The sequence below is a fragment of the Panicum virgatum genome, chromosome 7N, assembly GCF_016808335.1.
Source record: "Panicum virgatum strain AP13 chromosome 7N, P.virgatum_v5, whole genome shotgun sequence".
NCBI classification, from domain to species: Eukaryota; Viridiplantae; Streptophyta; class Magnoliopsida; order Poales; family Poaceae; genus Panicum; species Panicum virgatum.
In genome coordinates this window covers 4,229,154-4,250,512 of record NC_053151.1, presented here as the reverse complement: position 1 = coordinate 4,250,512, position 21,359 = coordinate 4,229,154, and the positions used below count along the sequence as shown (strand labels likewise).

The 21,359-nt window shown below is 48.1% G+C and overlaps 2 protein-coding genes across 4 annotated transcripts; both read right to left on the bottom strand.

Moving 5' to 3' along the window:
• Nucleotides 1-4,044: 4,044 nt before the first annotated feature.
• LOC120680478 (aluminum-activated malate transporter 1-like) lies at nt 4,045-6,946 on the bottom strand. The gene is made up of 5 exons (XM_039961971.1): nt 6,483-6,946; nt 6,125-6,397; nt 5,019-5,131; nt 4,748-4,897; nt 4,045-4,659 (listed from the first exon to the last, which is right to left on the bottom strand). Exons 1-5 carry the CDS (start codon nt 6,937-6,939, stop codon nt 4,300-4,302), a joined length of 1,353 nt encoding a protein of 450 aa, XP_039817905.1. The 5' UTR covers nt 6,940-6,946; the 3' UTR covers nt 4,045-4,299.
• Nucleotides 6,947-10,510: 3,564 nt separating this feature from the next.
• Nucleotides 10,511-20,993, bottom strand: LOC120682572 (UNC93-like protein 1). Of its 3 annotated transcripts, none has more exons than XM_039964533.1 (3): nt 18,513-20,993; nt 18,136-18,384; nt 10,511-10,795 (listed from the first exon to the last, which is right to left on the bottom strand). In XM_039964533.1, the coding sequence occupies exons 1-2, from the start codon at nt 19,718-19,720 to the stop codon at nt 18,153-18,155; spliced, it is 1,440 nt and encodes a 479-aa protein (XP_039820467.1). In that variant the 5' UTR covers nt 19,721-20,993; the 3' UTR covers nt 10,511-10,795; nt 18,136-18,152. The 3 variants fall into 3 exon arrangements, with proteins under 3 accessions (XP_039820467.1, XP_039820465.1, XP_039820466.1); XM_039964531.1 differs by lacking the exon at nt 10,511-10,795 and adding an exon at nt 15,433-15,710; XM_039964532.1 differs by lacking the exon at nt 10,511-10,795 and adding an exon at nt 16,815-17,226.
• Nucleotides 20,994-21,359: the final 366 nt, after the last annotated feature.

The window sequence follows — 21,359 nt, the reverse complement described above, 5'->3', positions numbered from 1 at the left end:
TTGATGGTTTAGACCACTTCTTATATATGTACAAGAGGGAAATTGTGCTTATTCTCGAAGGGACATGCCCCTTCATGAATGGCCCCTTCGTGAGTTGGCCCTTTCGAGAAAGGTAACCGCCTAATGACTAAACTAATTAACTATTATATAAATTGATCACTAATACTAATTTCTTCATAACACAAAGGATGGATCTTGAGATTTAAATAAAAATGTATTAAACTGGTATTTAAAATAGAGCAAGATACATTGATAAAATGAAAAACTTTATGTAACAAAAGTTGTATATATTGTTTCATAGAATCCATGATAGTTTATTTTGTATTTTTATAATTTTTCTACGATTTTATATTAATTTTACAAGTTCACTATTTAATGCGCCCTGGGCGCTAGGACCTAAATATAAATTTTTTTTAACATTTAGGTCCTGCCGCCAACTGGATGGGCGACAGGCACCCATTTTTGAAAATTTCCCTATTCGGCATATATTTTTGAATTTTTGTTTTTTTAAAATATAAAAATGAAAAAAGCGCGTTAATTTCTTCTGTCTAGCTCAATGTTAACATCCTCAATGTATAGAAGGTGCATAAACATGCTAAAAACTTCTCAAATTTACTCTCGATGCATTAAGAAAGATTCTTTAGGAACATGGGAATTTCATAGGTACTTGAGAAGAGCACACATTAAATAAATTGTTGGGTCTAAAAAGGCTGAGTCATACTGTGAACGAGTCCTCCAAGATATCACTGCTGTCTGAGTTGAAATCTAGTGAAAACGATTTGTTATTACTACAATCATATCAACTAGCAATATCATACATATGAATTCTGAAGTTTCATAAAGAAATCGATGAAGAAAATAAAAAGAGCAAGTTTTACAAGAAGAGCTCAGGAAATAAAGAAATCGATGAAGAAAATAAAAAAAGTTACATAATTGTTTCTAGCCATTGAGTTATCAGATGCTTAAAACGATGTTTTGCTCAAAGGACAATCAGAGACTAAATTCCTACATCTAGCAGGAAAATAAAATTGAGTAACAAGTTTCAGCTCTATACCTGTTGAGAGTCATCAATCCATTCCCGACCCCAATTTTTCAGGTAATCACCACTACTACAGCCACCCCTATCACCGCCGGTTCTAAAAGTGCATCACCAATGGTTTTGGGTACCGTTGGATTTAAGTCGATGGTGATAGCGGGGCCATCACCGCCGGTTCCAGAACCAGTGGTGATGGAGGGGGTTCATCACCGCCGGTTCTTCATAAACCGGCGGTGATGCGTGCGCCAACCGTTGGTGATGTGCACCCATCACCGCCGGTTCGTATCTGGAACCGTTGGTGAAGACCTTTTTCCCATCAAAAAAATATTTTCATATAATAATATTGCATCATTTGTATAACATATATAATATATAATTATAGCAGCAGAATTTTCAAGTAGGCAGACATACTAAGACCAAAAGGATGACCTATGAGATTGGTTTAAACTTCACAAACATATATTAAGAAAATTGATATAGCCATGAACTCAAGGATTGAATCGGGAATGAATAACATAACAGACTGATCATGGAAACAAAACATGACAGAATACACTCAAAGCCTGCGGAGCTCGCTGGAACCATCGTCCCACTGCGCGATGCCGCAGAGGGAGGCCAACGTCAAAGCGCCCGCGCCGCCGTGAGCCCTGCTCCTCCGAGCCGCCTGCACGCACGGAGCTAGGAGCACCCGGATCCTGCCGCCGCCGAAGCTCGGAGCACCAAGGCGCGCCCGGATCCGGCCGCCACCTGAGCTCGGAGCGCCACGGCGAGGGAGGGAGGAGGGCCGGCGCCACCGCCATGGGACGTTGCGAGAGGAGGGAGGACGAGGCGACGGAGGGCCGGCCGCCGCAAATCCGCCATGCTCTGTGCGGATCCGGCCGCCATGGCCGCCGCAAAGGCCTCTACCACCGCCGGCGCCATGGGAGGGCGCGGGCGGAGGATGAGGCAAAGGGCCGGCCGCCGCTGCCATGGGAGGGCGCGGGAGGAGGGAGGACGGGGAGGTGGACGGCGCCATGAGTGAGGGTGAGGGAGGGCCATCTGCCCTTTACTGCTAAAAAAAAAGAGGGCTATGGGCGGACGCGAGCGGGGCAGGCGTGGCCTGTGGTGATGTGCCTCATCACCGCCGGCTCGTGGATGGAACAGGCGGTGATGGTCGGTGACCTCATCACCGCCAGTTCGTGTTACCAACCGGCGGTGATGATGGACATCACCGCCGGTTCGTTTCGAACCGTTGGTGATAGACCGTTTGCTATGACCAGTTCTGTAGTAGTGCACCCACTACTATTGTTACTTCCACTGCCCTGCCCTTATCTGCTCCTCCAGTTCAAGTAGCTTGTTATTTTTCTTAGCTTTTGAGTAGCTCTAGGAGTTTGAAAATTTTGCATGCTTGTCTTCTTTGCACAAAGATGTACACTGTCATGTCTATACTTCCAAGACAGAGCCAACTTGGGGAGAACCCATGCCCCCGCGTAGCCCCCAAGGATGACTCGGGTGGAAACCGTGCTGCCGGCGCGCAGCCTTCCGGCACCCTCTCTGCCCCTCGCCGCCGCCGGAAGCCCATGCGGGTGCTAGGACAGCGGCGGCGGGGCCTCTCCGTCATCCCACCGTTTCCCTCCTTTGTCTCTGCCCATAGCCTCGCCATGCTCCGTCCTGGACCTGCTGTCGTCCATGGAGCACCGGTCCCAGAACCGTCCTTTTCATGGCCAGATCTCGAGATCCCAGACAATGTTGCGTCCGGCAAATGGGCGGAGCATGCGACTCCACAGGTGGGGCGACAACTTGGCCGGCGGCTAGATCTTCATCGGTGCCGACAGGATCTACATAGTCGGCATCCGGATCTGCTAATGCCCCATGCCAAACAGTGCGGTGGTGCCTAGCGGCATTGTGGGCGCACTGGTTCGGCCGCGCGGGCTCGGCGGTGGCGGCTCACTGTGCATCGGCGCTTGGCGATGGTGTGCGTGCTGGCGTGGCCACGCGACCTCGATGTAGGCCCAGGCGGACGCCGCAGCATCTGCGACAGCTCATACGGGTGCTCCATGGCAATGCCCGGTAGCCCCGCGTGTGCGCCGGCGTGACCTTCGGTGCTCTGGCGGTTAGAGGGTCTTGCTCGTGCTTCTCCGGTGATGCATCATCTACGGTGCTCAGGCTGCTATAATCCACCTGCACCTGAAGCCATGCCCGTGCGAAAAGCCGTGCCCGACACATTGTCGGTGTTGATGATGGCAACGTCCGAGGGCGTCACTTACCTTCTTGGAAGCGTTATGATTGCTTTCTGCCCTGCAGCCATGATGTCCCTCTGGGCGAAAGCTCAGCTCTAGTCTACTAGACCAGCGGCGTGACATCGCGTCCTACCTGTAGACGTAGTCGTGGAGAAATTCTTCCCGGCATCAACACCAAGTGCTCTACTTTGGTCCTCCGCTAACATCCCCCTCTGATGGTTGCATAAGCCAGTAGCTAGTGAATGTCTTCTATGAGTCTCTATACCTCCTGGTCGTCCATGCTTCTTGATTGCATCATCTCATTAAATGCCGGGTCGGAGATTATGACCCCCTCTCTTGGATCTCCTTGTTGTCCTCTCGTCGACTCTCACCCTTAGAGGTTTCCTCCCCTCAAAAGGCGTTGGCGTCTCGTCATTTTGGATCCTGGATATGCCTCATAGATGATGCAAGTCACGGCTGTCATCTGTCAGATTTCGACTTTGAGCTTTACGGACGCTCGTGGAATTGAGATCACTAGTGTGTAGCTACTTCGGAGATGACATGCCTCTGTTTTTTTTAGAGGAGCAATCCATGACCTTGTAGCTTTGTGGTGTGTTGTACCTTCTCCCTCTTGTGTGTTGTGATAGTTTTTAGCTGTAAACTCTAAGAATGTATTGTGGATTTTGGCTGCCAAAAGCCCTATCATTGAAATTCAGGTGGGGATGCTTCCCCGTGACTGTGAAAAAAAAAAGACTTCCACTCAAAAAAAAAAAAAGACTACCAAAAGACTTCCAAGACATCTTATATGTCTTCAAGTGGACTTCAACTCAATATTATTATGGTAATAAATACAACGAATTGCCTTCGGGAGAACCATCTCGTCAAGTTGGTGCGGGTGAATAAACCTACATGTTTACTTTGTTGCTTCGCTTCATCAACTGATTCTGTTGTAGACCTATCAACTCAAATGGCAGGCCTGAGGTCACAATCATGTGCCAGTGCGAAAAACAAATTGTAAAAGTCATTATGCTCATATTTGTATCACATAATAAGAACATCTGTTTATCAAGTTTTTACATTGATAACTACATCATTTCCTGTCTTTTCCGGGTCTTTGAAGCGTGCAAGTCGTGCTAGGTTGTGAACTGATTCTGTTATTTTGTTTACCTGCATGACCAAGTCTGATAGAAGGGATCCAACAACTGCTATATGCATCACTTGCAATAGTGCCGCATCTTCCAGTAATTCATTTCCGCAGCTATTTGCCACTTTCATGGCTGCAGACAAGTCATTGTTTGCTGAAGATGGTGTAGTCATTGACCTAACTGCTGATGAGAGTTCTCTGAGAGCCCAAGCAGAGTGCAAGCTCATTTGACCGCATGTTGTCCGAACCTTCAAGCATAGCTCTGGACTGGCTTCGGGATACTATATATTATCAGGAAATAAAAGGTTGTCGATCATCAAACTTGGTCCCATAGTCTTTTGATTATGAACTGCGGGCATTAGCAATTACCTGAGATTTTGTCAGGATGACGACATAGGAAGCAAGAGCCTCCATTTTAGAAGCACATTGGCGGCAAAGACTGCCAAGTTTCTGGTATTTACTCCATGGGTGGCGGAAGCGGAATTTGCCATGCATAGGTTCCCACTTGGCAACTGTGCACTGCGATGTTTGCAGTTGTATTTATTATTGGTGGAATATATATTGCCGTGCAAATGTGCAATAGGAGCTCCGGTATTCAACTTATATAAAGTGCACATTCTGCTAAGTGAGAGGAGCTTACCAAAGAGTCCTCTTTCTCCTTGGAGCTGAGGACCCTCTTGTACGCGTGAAGGAAATCCTTGCCCTCCAGATTCTCGCTTCTAGCATTCTCTCCAAAGCATTCAGTTTCCATTCCTGCATACATTATTAAAAAGAGGGATCTGTTATCTAAAAGGAACTTTCGGCACATACATATATATGTTGGATCGTTGTAGCCACTCCAATCCAACTCAGATCTGTTCTAGTTTCTATATTTTCTCAAGACAATTTACAGTTGCTAACTATAATTAATTTCTCATCCTACTACCACGTAATTATTTTTCCAACTTAGAAAGATCATTCCACTCCCACTACGCTCATCCTCAACGTGCTTGAGTTCAACTTCCACCGAGATTCACACCATCATATATTATGTAATAATAAGTAGGAAAAGAACAAGCCAATGGCGGAGCCACCTACAATGGCTAGCCATGGCTGCCGCCACACTTAGTAGCCGACGAATCTCCCCGAACCACTTCTCAACCGTCATGAAAACAGAGGTCTGTTAGGTTGGAAACTGGAGGAAGAAGAAGATAAAACATTTAGACTTTTGAGCTGTAAGTCCATGACCAACCCATTTTCCCGAAGCAGAACTGCCAAAAATTGGCGTACATGTTGTCATCGCCCGTTGGTTAGTCGCCCTCGGCTGCCTTCGCGGTTCTCTGCCCTTCACTGCTTCGCGTCTCCGCCATAGGTAGATTTTAATTCTAGCTCCGCCACTGGAACAACAAGCCATGGAATCCACCATTTCTCTCTTCCTGCATTTACTCCATCTGTCATGGTGACATGTGGTGACCATCCAGGGGAACAAATCCGCCAATAATGCAAACAGTACTCTCTCTCTCTCATCCACGTGCACATAAATCAGAGCTGTCCCACTCTGATGCTAGCTGAGCTGGTTAGCGCATTTCAGTTATCCTTAGTCACCTTTCTCAAAAATATCCATGCTCATTCGGTCCGCAAATAAGGTATATACTACATATTCTCTGGATGGTTCAAAATGAGTGTTAATTATTTGCTTTAGAGTGAGATAATATAAAAAATTAGTTTGAAGCCATCTTGTTTAGTCTGATAAATAATGCATCGTACCTTCGAGGAACTCGGCCAGCTTGTCCAGGTTGTTGGCTGCGAGCTTGTGCAGGTCCTCGCCGGCCCAGACCGGGCAGATCAAGATTGTGGTGCAGAGGCAGATGGCGACGCCGGCCAAGATGGTGGTGGTGCGCTGGAGCGCGAGGGGCATGAGCTCCTCGACGCGGCAGCTGGAGACGGCGACGAGGCTGAAGGTGAGTATGAATATACTGACACCGTAGTCGAACCTCGCCTTGATCTCCGGGATGAACCGTGAGAAGGTCGCTGCCGACGCTGCAGCGCCGCACCGGCCATACCATCAAGGTTGATAAGCATGCAACATTAATTGCTGATGTTGTAGTGACCATGGAATAATTACCTACAAAGAAGACGAAGACGACGAGTAGTATGGACTCTGCCTTCTCACTCGGGACGACGAGGCTGGCTACCTCATGAGCTCCGATGACGAGGGAGCTGGCCACCAGCGTCGCCAGAGCTCGGTTCAGGCCTTTACTCAGCGTCGCACCAACGGTGAACTCCATGACGATGACGACCGTGAGCACGGCCCACATGGCGGAGCCGCCGAAGCCGTTGAAGAGCGGCGTGACGTAGTAGACCACGGAGACGAGCGTGAGAGCCAGCCCGACCTTGAGCGAGTGCGCCACCCGCCTGGGGTCGTCCCTCGCGATCTGGGCCACCTTCTCTGCTGCGGACCGGACGGCCAAGAGCCAGACCAGCCGCCAGGAGAAGCGGCCACCGGCGTCGCCCTCATCTTCAGCACCACCGCCATTATTGGTATTAGGATTGTTGCTGCTCTCCGCCGCCGGAGCTTCCATGGACAGCTAGCTAGCTCCGCGGGAAGAACTACTGATGAAGCGATCGATGATGGGAACCTGAGCTCGATCAGTGCGTCCTTATAAAAAGGCTTGGCTCCGATGATCTCGTCCGCAGGCGTGGGCGGCAAATGGCAAAGATCGATGATGAGTGATGGGAGGTGCCTTCCCAAGATCGGACCTGCCCGACTTCCTGACTTGCTGCGACTACACTGATCAGGTAATTGTATCCTAGTACTGGCCGGTAGGCTAGCTGCCAGCTGGCCTCGCCTCGCCTTTGGACGGAGAGGAATTAAAAATCCCTGTGCCTGAGGTGCATGTGGTCGGCCGGGGACGCCTGCTAGAGCTAGGAGTAGCTAAGCTAGCCATGCATCATCAACAGAAACAACCCGGGCGGCGAGCAGGCTACACGTTATCAGATACGCCGTACGGTACGGTTGCGGCCAGAGCCGCGCTGAGGTAGCACCTGCCTGAGATCGCGGCCTGCCCTTTCTCAGCGGTCCAAATTAAATCAAGGACCAGCGATGGTGACTGAGAGCATCTGGAACCGTCTTGGGAATGAAGAGGAGAGCGGATTTATTGTAGTAAACAACACTACTATAAAATATATATAATTTACTGCAACCTTTTTTTAATACTTCCGAGGCGGGTAAAGATTTTAACCGCCTCGATTAATGGTAGGCATTAACCAAGTCGGTCACTTTTTATTTACCGAGATGTTTATAAACAACCGCTTCGCAAAATCATTAACTAAGGCAGGCATTATAATACAATCGTCTCGGTAAATCAGGCCCAAACGCCCAGCCTACACATAGCCGCCAGCCCACTATAACCTCCGGCATATACAAGCAAGAGTAAATGGCATCTCAGGTCCCCAAACTTGTCCCGAGATTTCGGTTGGGTCTCTGAACTCTCAAATTATGCATATGGGTCCCTAAACTCTGGTAATTGTTTCATCTCAAGTCCCAAACGCGCCATGCAAGCGTCTGAAGCTGACGTGGCATGCCATATGGCACCACGGTGGCAAATATTTGCAAAAATACCCCTGCATATTTTTGTCTTCTCCCATTTGATCCTTTTCTCAATCCCTCTCCAATCTCTCTAGCTTGGTCCGAGCCAAGCACCCTCCGCGCTGGTCCATGCCGGCCGCCCCGCGCCTTGCCCACGGCCGACGCCGCGCCAAGCCAGTTGCCACCGACTGCACGAGCCGATCTACCTTGATGGCGGTATCCTCACGGCGGGCTGCGGCCGCTCCTTGCAGCGGCGGCAGTCGAGCCCGAGCGCGTCCATGCCTAGGAGCTACACCCGGCGCGCCAGAGCGAGTCGAAGCACCGGTCGGCTTTGAGCAGTAGTACATCGAGCACCGCATCGGGGTTGGCCACGGGGCACCGCCGCCTTGCCATCGAACACCCCGAAACTCGATCTGCAGTGTGGTCCGGTGGCGGGCTGTCACGACCAGCGTGGAGCTCGTCATCTTCTCCGCATCCACCACCTTATTATTTTATCCCCTGTTCCACCTCCTTCGATTTGAGCGCGATTTCACTGATTTCTCTATCGATTTTGCTGCTTGATTTGGTGGCGGCGGTGCCTTCCGATGGCGATGGAGTTTGATTTGGCGGGGGCGCCACCACCGGGGGCGCAGCCGCCTCGAGCCAGTGCTCCTCTCTCCCTGGCGCTATTCCCCTCCCTCTTCCTATCCCTCTCCCTCTCCCCTCTTCTCTGCACGACTCGAACAAAGCATGAGTCCTGACATCCTGCTACGGGGGCGCATGCCGTGACCATGGGGGCAAAGGGAGGACCTTGCTTGGGATCACACGCCGGTGGCGGTCGACGGACGGCGTGCGGCCCATGGAGCAAGGGGAGAGCTCGTGCTCCACAACTCTGTGCTCGCGGCCGGAGCCACGTTAGCCAACCCGGACTACATCAAGGAGGAAAGCTAAGTGTGGCACAGGCATTGAGTGGAGGATAGAGCGTTCTCAAGAAGTAGGCGAATGCCTGCACTGGGAAGAGCAGGGGGAGCAGCAAGTCGACGGCTATGAACGGGCTGACTTGCAAATGGGGGAGAAGGTGCGGTGGCGGCCGGCACAACCACCACGACTGCCGCGGGCAAGGCGGGGCCGTGGGGCCGGCACGACCAGCGTGGAGGGAGCTCGGCTCGGCGTGAGCTAGAGGAGAGAAGATTGGAGAGGGAGGAGGAAAGAAGTAAATAGGATAAGACAAGTCTATGCAAGTTTTTTTGCAAATAATTGCCACCGTGGCGCCACATGGCTGGCCATGTCGGCTTCAGATGCTTGCGTGACGCGTTTGGGACCTCAAATGGAACACTTAACAGAGTTTAGGGACTCAAATGTACAATTTGAGAGTTTAGGGACCCAACCGAAATCTGGAGACAAGTTTGGGGACTCAACCCTCTCCTTCACCCCCGTAGCCACCCCGCAGCCCTCTCCTCTACTTGCTCTCTCCTCCCTCCCTCCCGGCCCATGCGGTACTTCTCGGGGATGTGGCTCCAGCCGCTCGGCACGGAGACGTGCCAGGGTGCCGGCGGGCCTTGCCGCGCTCACGGAGGGTGGGAGGAAGCCAGGGCACCGGCGGGCCTTGCCGCGCTCACGGAGGGTGGGAGGAAGCCAGGGCACCGGCGGGCCTTGCCGCGCTCACGGAGGGAGAGAGGAAGCTAGGGCGCCGGCGGGCCTTGCCGTGCTCGGGGAGGATTGATGGCGAGGTCACGCGCCCCGACGGCGGCGTGGCGGCAACCCCGACCCCACCCTCTCCTCTTCTCCAGAGCGCAGGTCAAGGCTCCTCCAGTGGGCGGCGTGGAGTTCCTCCGGCTATGGCGCGAGGACAATGAGAGGCCACCACGGATTCGCCGCCGACGGACCGGATACGCGGCGTGGTGGCCTGATCCATCGCTGGAGGCCGGATCCACGCCCGTGGTGGCCAGATTGGGCAAGCCGCGGGTGGATTCGGTGAGCAATGGCCTCCTCCAGCGGGCAGACACAACGGTGGCGTGAAAGATGGGCTCACCGAGCCTGTGGATGGGCTCGCCGAGCCTTTTCAATTGGGTTTTTTTTTTTCTTTTTTTTAATTCTACTCACCGAGGCAGACAAGAAACCACCTGGGTTAATGTCACGATTAATCGTAATCATCGGTCCGAGGTGGTTGCAAAAATTGTATCGCTTAATGCCTTTTGCCCGCCTCGAAAAATGATATAGTACTGCACAACACCACCACTTAGTATAGCCTAGCAGAGATCTAACAATTTATTAGTAAGAATAATTTTGTCATTATTTTTCAGTTATAAATGAAAATGAAGATATGGGATTAGAATTCCAAATAAAATAAATCCTAACATCATTAGTATTTTTTCTCATGATACCGTTAGTCTACATACAGCTAGAGAACTTTAGTACCAGTAAGTAATCCTTCTTTAATACAAGGCGGCTACTGTTTGGTCAATACTACAGGTGCCGCTTAATTAGTACCAGTCTATAACTAACACCGACCGGAATTGTTGGGTGAAACCCCCTCCCCCCCCCCACCCCAACCCACACACGCTCATTTCACGAGTAATATGTGCAGGCGCGGTCTATGTAGAGGCAGATCTACAGGGTATGCCGGGTGGGCCACAGCATATCCTGCGATCCAGCGACCCGGCCCCAAGCATCCCATATGTTGTGAAAAAAATCCTAACTTCCTCCTTATTTCTTGTATGCCCGCGCGTGTCCGTTATTTTCTCCTTTAAGTCGCGTGCCTCTCGAAGTCTCGCGTGTCTTGCCCTCCCGCGAGGGGCAGCGTCCATCCTCGGCCTCTTCTGACTGGCCATCGGCTGCCGGCATCCCAGCCCATCCTCGGCCTCTTGTCCCTGCACAAATCAACAATTCATTGTCTTGACATTTACGTAGTGGATTAACTGGCAGCTCATCTCCTGAACCAACTGCATTATCGCCGTTTGTCGCATGGTCTTACGAATGTTCTTGTTGGTGTAGGCAGCAATGGATGAATGTCCAGTTTTCTAGTAGTGACCTATACTACTCACATATACTAGCTATACTAGTGTTTAACTTTTCAGTAGTATACAGTTAATCTGAGCCGTTGGATACTAACTGTTACACATATTAGTATGGACCAGTATTGTGTAACATAAAAGATCTCTATATAATTATTTTTGATGGAAAGATTCCCAGTGTGGTGGCGTGGAAAGTTTCTTTCAGAAGAGAAGTTACACACCATCTTCAAAAGATCAAAACGGCATGGCATCAAGCATCCACTCCTGGCTTGATTCCTTGTAGTCCTCTCAGTTTGGTAGTTTGTTAGTTCCTTTCTTGGTTTCAATCTCATTTTGCTCTTGCGGTATAAAGTTCCTGTATAGCTCTCTCCTGATTAGATCTTCCTTGTAAGTGTTTCTTTAAAACTTTTGTACTCTGGTTTTCTAATATATGTTGCCGGGGGGTCTTGTTCCCCACGGTTTTCGGGTCAAAAAAATATCTCTGTATAAGAACCGGCAGCCCACTCTGGATGAGTTTGGTGTGCCAAACAGAAGCGGAAAGATACTGGTTAAAGGAAGTTCAAGTGGCTATGGAAATCTTGCTGTCAAAACAAGCACAAGGTCTTCTTCTAGCTTCTAATTGTGGACAGATTAAGTACTCGAAATATTCTCAGAAGGAAGAATATGGTTCTACCATCGTATGATTGTGCTATTTGTAATAACGGCATTGAGGAAACCTCGCAACATCTGTTCTTCCAATGCCCGCTAGCTTTAACTTGCTGGAATATGTTGCAAGTAACTCCGGTGGATTCAGATTCATTTTTTGGAAACATAGAAAGCATCAAGGCTAAAATCAGCTCACCCATGTTCATGAGTTTAATCATCTTGTTATGTTGGACCATATGGACAGCAAGAAATGAACTGATATTTCAAGGAATTCAACCGTCATTGGGGCAGTGCCGGGCTACTTTCAAAAAAGAACTCGCGTTGCTTATGCATCGAGTCAAGGCGAAACACAAACCACAGTTAGAAGAATGGATAAGTTCCTTTGGTTGAGCCTAGTTTTAGTTTTGATTTTTTTCTTTCTTTCTTTGTTTCCTGAAGTTCGCGTTGTAAAGACTTTTTCCCTTTGTTTTAATATATATATATATTCAGTAGGAGTCTTGAACTCCTCCTGTTGCTTCAAAAAAAAAATTGTGGCTGCCTGCAGTCAGAAACAAGGAGCTTATGTGGGGGAGTCAGGGAGAGGCAAATCCTAGATTCCTAGGTAGGAGACGAAGTAGCCTAAGGTGGATGTCTGAATCAATGTTTGTGAAGATGAAAATAGACTTATGGTATTTTTTTGAGGAAATAGGATTGGTATTTATCGATATAATATGAAGTTTACAAACCACCGATTATTACAAAGGAAGCCTGGACTGGAAGGCCTATATCGGTCCATCTACAGCTCTGTTTCACGTCCGCATCCGCTCCAAATTAAACAACCTGAATTGCATTGTCTAGGTGAGATTTGGGGAAAACGTCGATGAAGTAACACATGGAAGATGGAGAACAAGCATTTTTTTTTGCGGCACAAGAGACAGACAGCCGCTTTGATCGGCCTTCCCGCGCATCTCTTAACGAACAGGCTTTACCTAACGATCATTATAATGTTATAAAAAAACGATCATTATATTGGACACTACCTTGCCAGACATGGAGACAACCGATGCCTTACTTTAGCTGCAACTTTGTGCCAAAAGCAACGCCAGCAAGCATATATACTGGCTAAAGAAACATGACCCGCTCAATTTCTCAAAGTGGTGGATCGGAAGACGTATCTCGCAGAGGTCTCGCTCTTTGAGTATGGGGAGGCAAAATATGCGGGATAGCTTGCGGAAGAAGGTCCGTGACACTTAGTTGCATTGTGTAAATTGGTGACCCTCCTTCGATGCATCTCCAAATCTTTTTAGTTCAAATATTTGTGCTGAAGTTTTAAATTAAGATCCTATTTTGGACAAGTAACACAAATCTTTAAACTAAAGAGAGTTGGAGGTGCATCTAAAGATCACTAATATACACCCCTAATGACAATGGGCAGCTCATCACCACGCGACAGATTCGGGAGGCAAGTGGTGGTGGCTCAGAGTCATTGTGCACCTAAGGCCCACTGGATTGTGGCCTCCAAAACTGTGGACTTTTCACGGGTTTGAATTTTGGCTTGATGCTTATTTTCCTTTAACCAAATTTTTTGAGCATCACTAGCATACCGTGGAAAAAAACTAGCAATTGAGGTTTGGCCATTGGGTTGGGGCTGCCATAGCTAGCTACGTAGGGACAGCAAATTGGGCTGGGCCGGGCCGGCGAAGCAAGAGTTAATTAATGACATGGCTACTTTTGGGGACCATGTTAATCCACTTAGAGCCTCGAAATTACAACGTTAATTAGAAAAAGTAAAATGATCTACTAGTTAGATTAATTATATAATGTAATGGTCTATATTTGATTTAAATCAAAGAATATACATAGCAAATATAATCAATTCCTAGTTACATTCAGATTTAAAACTAAAGACAATTAACAGTTTGAATTTTATAAGAATTGGTAAGAAAAGGCTGTCCTTAAATTGTCGCATACAACTCATAGATAGCTCAATTCAAGATAAAATAATAAGTGATGATAGTTTCACTGTTATTTGTATCAAAAGCTAAGTACATAAAAAGGGTCAAATTAACTAATATTTCACTTGTAGAATAAAGAAATTATGGAAAATTGTGTTTAAATTGGCATCCGGATTGCAAAGCAAAATATCTAAATAACGAGTCAATGCATATTGTCATCTATGATAATCAAATTTTGGTCCACCATAGGAAAAATGAGCAAATTTGGTAAAAAAATTAGTAATATCTTGCATGTTTAAGAAAATGAGTATTGGATAACTTGGGAGGAAGATTATTTTTTGATTGATCTAAATAAACTTAAACGGTGAAAGGTCTTATAGTCTAGTGGTTACAAGAGACTCGGTAGCACCTCAAGGAGATTAACGTAGTAGGGGGGAACTCAAGCAATTTGTATCAATTAATTAAATTTCCTCCAAATCATAACAACATATATAACATGGATACTACTGTATGTTATTTGCTTATGCATACAGGTTGTAACAAAATCGACTTAAGCAATTATTAATTAATTGCATGAATGAGAACCGGCAAAATCTGAATGACACGGGTCAAGCTAAGATAGAGGAGAACATCGGGCGCCGGAGGATAATATAATTAATCTCCAAACCGAACGCAGTTTTGTCTGCTTGATCCATTCCCACAAAAGCAGCAGTAGTAAATTATTAGCAATCACATTTTACCAAATTAAGCAGTACTAAATTCTTGGAACTTGCCTGATTTCTGCTCTACAGCGACATTGTGTAAGAAACATGGCCTCATTAGGTCATTGTTTGTGATTTGATGATTGTGTGACAACATAATTAATGAGATTAACAAGTTTGTGAGATCATATTTATAGAATTTCTAGGTCCCATGGATATAATCAAATGTGTCCAATTGACCGGTGCGACGATTTGGATAAGTGCCAGCAAGATTAAGCGCCGGTTAAACCGACGGTACAGAGAAAGAATGCACCGGTGCATTGGACTGTGCTGATGAAGATCAAGTGAAGAAATTCCTATAGCACCGGTTTAACCAACGGTCAAAAAACAAGTGTCTGTGCATTGACCTTGGCATTGCCTAGAGAGCATGTCAAGTGCCCAGGAGCCGTGTCTTCAGCACCGGTTGAACCGATGGTGTGTCGGAATAAGTCAGCAAATGAAGGCTGAATAAAGCAGGCCATGAGTGACCGGTTAAACTGCTACCCATGTCTCGGTTTAACCGTCGGCATCTATGTCAGCAGCAGACCCTGTCAGAAGCTCAACAGCTATATCAGAAGCTATTATTGACCGGTTGAACCGATGTTGTACGCAAAAAAGGCATAACAGCTAGTAACTAGCATTGCACTTTTCAGAGAAAAACTAGCATGTTTTGACAAAGACGAGCAAACTCACTAACCTTTCAGACCAACCAGATCCTAAGCTGTTGACATAAACTATTTTCTTTAGAAATTGTCCTTCATTTGTGATTGATTATTCACATCCTTGCATCCAGTTATTAGTAGAGTTGTCTACGATATGTCTACTTTCTGTCCATTCTATCATGCAGGTTTTAGTAGATATTTTAATAATTTTTTATTTGCTTCAAATGTGATATTTGTAGACATCCTTTGATCCGATAGGGTTATGATGTTTGGGTGCAAGTACTTCCTTTAAATTTAGGAGTTATATGGTACTACTAATTTTGTTCACATCATTTCAGAAAACAAAATAAATACAAAGATATCGAGCCTACTGCAATGGATCTATTCAAGGAGACGCATTGTAGTAGAAAAATTGGTTTTACTGAATCTGTGAAGAAAGCAATTGTAAGTCCTTGTTTCCTTTTTTTCCCCTATCCTCAGCAAAGTCCTAGTGATAATAAACATGAGTCCAATATGCAAGACAGAGATGTATTCATTTTGCTAGGAATATATGGAAGTAATTGTTGATGAACCAGAACATGATGGACAACATGTCAAATCTTCTACTAATGCTGTTTCCGAAGTCTTGCCGCAGTCAAGTAAATTCTTACAAAATGTAGGTATTCCGTCCTCCTCCAAGTCAAGCACCAGAGTTGGCGTGTCTTCAAAGGTGCAAGAACTTCAAGCTCAGCTTGAGATGGAGAAGCAGGAAAAGGCTAAACTCCAGCTGGAGATGGATAGCTTGAAGTTGCTGGCACAAGAATCTGAGTCAACAACAAGAGGTTGATAGGTTGAAGGATACCATAAAGTCTCAGGCACAACAATCTGAGGCAGCAATGACAAAGCAATCGGAAGAGATTGAGAGTTTGAAAAAGACAGTCCAAGATTGTAGTGGGATCCTTCGTCAAATGATAACCTTCCAAGGCCAAGTGCCTCCTCCCTGAGACTGCTTGTCAGCATGGTTCTCGTGCTGTCGTGCATCAAATGGGGCTTTGCTACTTTTTGTGACCTACTTGAACTTGGACTTGGTTAGGTCTGCAACTTCAACGATTTTCTTTCTTTGATTAGAGTTAAAGGAGTTCCATATTTATTCATTGCTTTAAACCATTGGCTACTGGTTAAATTTGTTTCTTTATTTCATGGGATTTTGTTGATGATGGAACCTGTACTTGTGTTGAATGGATTAATGGACCTGCAACTTGATGATTGAACCTTTCATTGCTTGTTTTAAATTGGGCTATGGCCACAACTTAATTTCTTCTCAATTGCCTCCGATAAATTTTAGAGTGGTGCTAAAAAATGGATGGCTTGTTCTATAGATGGATCAGTAAAAATGTGTAGGATTGAACCTATAAATAAATCGGGACTGCCATTGTGTGTAGCGCAAATCAAAACTATTAATTATGTTGGCCTAATTAGGCCACGAAACATTTTACGACGAACTAAGTTGTCACAACCTTTTTGCCAAGTCAGCTGCCATGTCACATGCCACATCAGCTGCCATGTAACATGCCACATTATTTCATTCTATGACAAAGCAAATCATGACAAAATTCTGGGAGCGTCATTTGCCACGTCACATGCCATGTCATTCTGCCACGTCAGCAGACACATGGCAACTCCGCAGATAAATAGTTTGTGACATTTTTGGTTTGATATTATGACAGTTTGGATCATCATAATTGTTTGTGACGATGAAGTATTTGTCACTGAGTTTATGATGTTTTTTAAGTGTTTCGTCACAGAAGGTGCTTAGACACAGACCTTTTGTGACAATGCATTTTTCGTCATGAAGACATCATCACGGATCATGGATCACGACAAAACAACTCCTACTTGTGACATAACAAAATCGTTATAGAAGGTATCATGTCTTGTAGTATGGCTACTTCGAGTGGTGGCCTATTTATATGCCTTCCCCGGCCATTTTGGAGTTGCTAGAGTCGAGAGAAGTCTCATACACATTGAAGAACACCTCCAAGCCATCCATGTGATTAGTGATCGCATCTTTAGTCCTTAGCACACCTTTAAGAGTGTTAGTGATAGGTTAACTCTTATTAAGTGAGTGAGAGAGCAAGGTATTGCTGCCTCATGCACTGGTTCTAGAGTGAACAACACTTTTATCTTGGTGCGCCGGCTATCCTTGGAGTCTTCGTGGCTCTCCGGCACTTCTTCGGCCCTCTGGCTTGGTGTGAAGCGGCGTTGACGACTGTGTGCGGGGTACGTGAAGACCCCATCCTTTATGGAGAAGCTCCTTAGTGGAACATCTGGCCAAGGTGACCAGAAACTTGGGTAAGCTTTGATGGCATTGCCTTTGTGACAAGTCAAGATGTCCCTGAAAGAGACTTAGTGTCCAAGAAGCAATACTCTTGATTGAGTGCTTCAACAACGTGGACTAGGGGTGGCATTTTCTTACTAATACCACATGATACATCATTGTGTCAAGAGTTTGCTTTCTCTCATCCCCTCTTTCATCCCCTCTTTACGTTTCCGCAATTCATATTGCAACTTGTGTCACTTTACATTCTTAGAGTAGTATCTTGCTAGAATTGGCTATAGGTTGTAAAACTCTTTTGGGATCAGGGTTTCACACTAGTTGAACTGTAGTTGCACAACTAGATAGTATACAATAGTTTAATTTATGTGCAAACTAGTTGGAGCCTTAAGTCAAGGTTTTAAGTTGGCAAATTCACCCCCCCCCCCTCCCCCTTTTAGGCTACGACTGAGAATCCTATCTGCTACACACGTAGGGGTGGTAAAGAGTCTTGAATTTTAGCCTAAAAAATCTAAAGGTCGGACTCTAAAAACTCCCGGCTCTTATCTTATTCAATTTTGAGCTCAAAATATATAAGGGCTATGGTTTTTTTTTTTGAAAAAGAGCTTTCCATTAACTTTCGGATGCAGCACGATCGCTGACCACCAAATCCTCGACCGAAGTCGGTGCGCCCTCCCATAGGAGATCAGCCCCCTGAGGACACTTACAACCAAAAACTGCAAGGGCATGTGCTACCTTACTACAAGATCTTGGAGCATAATAAATAGAAACTGAAGAAAAGCTCGACGACTGCAAAGATTTCAGCTCGCAGATTAGGCCTCCTTGGCTACGTTGGATTATAAATTGCTGGTTTTCCTAAAAAAAATGTTGGATTGTGAGCACTAGGGCCACCCCTACTCACAGGTTTTTGATCCAGGATCAGTGGAAGGTGGTTGGCGGTTCGTTATCCTTGCAGTCCTCGATCGAGGATGATGCCGAACCGTCCTCGTCCTTGACAGCCAAGAGCACCAGCAGGGCAAGCAAGGGGTAGCTGACAGTGATGAGCCCCCAGTTCAGAATCAGCTGCGTCATCAGGGGCGTCTTGTGGACGTCGACTTGCCATGACACAGCCGCTCCAGCACTCTGCACGCCCTTGTAGAACCCGGAATACCTTCGCCGGCCGCAAACACACATGAAGTAGAAGTAGTCATGATCATGAACAAGAATACAAGATCGATCGATACAGTAGATAGATGAAACAAATTAATAATAAAGGCGATGTGTACAATTAATTAATACCTGCTGAGGACCCGTGAGTCGTTTGTGAGTGCGCCGATGATCCAGTAGACGAGGCTCTGGAACATGGCATCCAGCAGGCCGTAGCTGCAGTAGAGCAGGAACGGCCCGGCGTAGCGGCGGCCGTCCTTGAAATCGATGAGGTCGGGCCACTCGCCGTCCGTGTACCTGAGCTGGTTGGCGAATCCCCCTCCCCAGACGGCGGTGCCGAGCGCGGCGAAGACGGCGACGCCGACGAGCCCCCTCTTCCTGCGGCTGGCGAAGCCGAAGTCGAGGAGGCATCCGAGGCCGAGGGAGCCCAGCATCTGCGCTGCCCAGTAGACGACGTTGTTGAGGCCCCTGGTACGGAGCGTGAAGAGGAGGCCGTTCACGTTGTTGAACTGGTAGGTGTAGACGAAATTGTTGCCCCATGCCGGGACGACCACCAGCAGCATCTTCCAGTCGGCGAAGAGCCGGAGGACCTCGCCGGCCTCGGTGGCCGCGGAGGAGGAGTGGGTGGCGTCCCCGGTAGCCGGCCTGCTGCCGTCGTCGCGGACGATCTTGTGCGGCGGCAGGAAGAGGAGGGTGAGCGCCACGCCGACGAACATCACGGCCATGAAGGCGATGTAGGTGCCGTCGTTGACGCTGGCGGCGGCGGCGACCTGCTTGCTCCCGCGGCGGTAGTTGAGCGACAGGGGGAGGAGCCCGCCGAGGGCGCTGCCGAGGCTGAAGAGGCACCAGAAGAGGGAGATGTAGGTGCCCCGGCGGTTGGGCGGCGGGTAGGAGGTCATGATGGCGCCCTGCGCCGCCCAGAGGAACCCGGCGCCGGCGCCGAGGAGCGCCCCGGCGATGACGGGGAACACCTGGGACCCGGGCCGGTGGTTGTAGTAGAGGAAGGATGCCACGTAGAGCGGGTAGGTGAGGGAGCCCAGGAAGAGCGTCGTGCGCGGGCCCAGGAGGTTGTGGATCGCGCCGCCGAGGACGCCGAAGACGGCGAAGCAGGCGTAGAGGGCGGTGTTGGCGTTATCGGCGACGGTGTGGTCCGCCTGCCCGCCGCCGCCAAGGCCGTTGAGCGCGCTGTACATGCCGGGCAAGCAGAAGCATACCAGGCCTATTAGGCACACCTGCGCCAGTGGGGAGTTGCAGCGGAGGAGCCCTCCTGGCTTCGCCGCCGGCGCCGGTGACGACGCCGACAGTCCCTCCGCCGCCTCCACCTGCGGCGGTTGCATCATATATTGATTATTCACTACTCTTAATTATTATTGATCAAACCAGCCTGGAGCTTTACTGTTACAATGCTCCTCTACAGTCTGTGAAAGAATCATATCATAGCACACCTATATATAATAATACTATACATATAGAGTTAGGCACGCCGGCCGTCAGAAATTCAGCAGACTAGCTAGCTGCTAGGAAGGGACGAAAATAGTCTAATCTGTGGAAGCACATGAATGGGACTAAAAGTTGCATTGCATTGTCATCGAAGATACCACATCCACAAAAACTATTAATATATGGGTTTTGTGTACAGATCAAGAGTGACTGGAATTGACTATTTGTCTATAAAGCTATTGATGATAATAACTACTACCAGCATCTACAAGAGTTCCTTATATTTTCTCTCTAAAATTTAATATTTGCCAACTCCGCAAATAAATATGGGGAGAGAAAAAAATATCTATTTCCAACAATTTCTCATTTTATTTCCCCAACAATAAAAAAATGTGGCCGGCACTATATGTCCCTTGCGCAGGCAACCATGGCGGCGAGCTCAGCGTCGAGGTCCCGGAAGGATGTGGCGAGGTGGTGTCCCCAGTGCAGCGCCCACGCGCGGCCGGCGGAGGCGACGTAGGAGACGAGAAAGTCGGCCACGGAAGTGCACGACGTAGAGCTCCGGAAGTAGAGATTGGCAGCGTCGGAGAAAGGGAAGCGCTTTCTGTAGAGGCCGCCGCCACCACCACGGACATGTCCTCCTCCTCGAGCAGGAGCCAGGAGGGGCCTGCGGCCTTCTCCGGGAGCCTTGCGGCCGCCGCGTGCCTGCTGCTGGCGTTCCTGCGCACGGCGCCGCCCGGGGTGAGGTCGCGGTCCGTGCGGAGGGCGGAAGCCCAAAAGGGGAGGCGGCGATGCCCCTGCTGCCTGATCCCGTTGGTGCCAGGACCAGCCCCATGAAGCCCATCGTGTAGAGCTGCCACGAGCTCACGAGACGGCCGTCCACGCAAGCGTCATGGCGTACGCCACCTCGCCCTTCCGGTAGGCCGCCATCTCCCCGACGATGTCGCGCTACTCCCCGGAGCCGACAGGGTCAGCGCCGACGCTGACAGGATTAAGAAGCCTGCAGGTGCAGCGGACCTTCGCGGCGCTCGCGGGGCTCATCTGGCCGAGATCCCGGCCGGTGAAGGAGAAGTGCGGCGCGAGCGGCACCTGGGCGCAGAAAGAAGTTCGCGACAAAAAACGGGATCGGGAGGTGCGATGGCATGCGTATTTTTAGGCACGGGAGAGCTGGATTTGCCGGTTGTTAGAAGATGAGAAATTGAAATAGGAAATTATTGGAGAATGTTTTTTTCACTTTTTTCAAAAAAAAAACAAGGATAAGGAAGTGAGATGGGAAACTGTTGGAGTTACCACTAACATTTAGATATTTATAGTCATTTGTAATGCACCGCTGATGGTTTATTTGGAATCAAACCCTCAAGATTATTGCACGTGTGTGGTTGTCACAAATTGGGTCATTTCAAAAAAAAAAAAACTGTTTGTGATAATGCATCATTCACGATGGTGAAGACAGTACCATATATAATTTCGTGAATGAAGCTTTCTTTTTTTATGAGAAAATACGGCAGGCAAGGTGCCGGCCTGAACATATATTTATGC

What these genes read in the sequence shown, in the direction of transcription:
- LOC120680478 (XM_039961971.1), bottom strand. Translation starts at nt 6,939, where the DNA reads ATGGAAGCTCCGGCGGCGGAGAGCAGCAACAATCCTAATACCAATAAT. An exon ending in AGGAGAAAGAGGACTCTTTG is followed by an intron (nt 4,898 to 5,018) that starts GTAAGCTCCTCT and finishes CAAACATCGCAG; the next exon opens with TGCACAGTTGCCAAGTGGGA. An exon ending in TCATCCTGACAAAATCTCAG is followed by an intron (nt 4,660 to 4,747) that starts GTAATTGCTAAT and finishes GATAATATATAG; the next exon opens with TATCCCGAAGCCAGTCCAGA.
- LOC120682572 (XM_039964533.1), bottom strand. Translation starts at nt 19,720, where the DNA reads ATGATGCAACCGCCGCAGGTGGAGGCGGCGGAGGGACTGTCGGCGTCG. An exon ending in GACTCACGGGTCCTCAGCAG is followed by an intron (nt 18,385 to 18,512) that starts GTATTAATTAAT and finishes CGGCCGGCGAAG; the next exon opens with GTATTCCGGGTTCTACAAGG.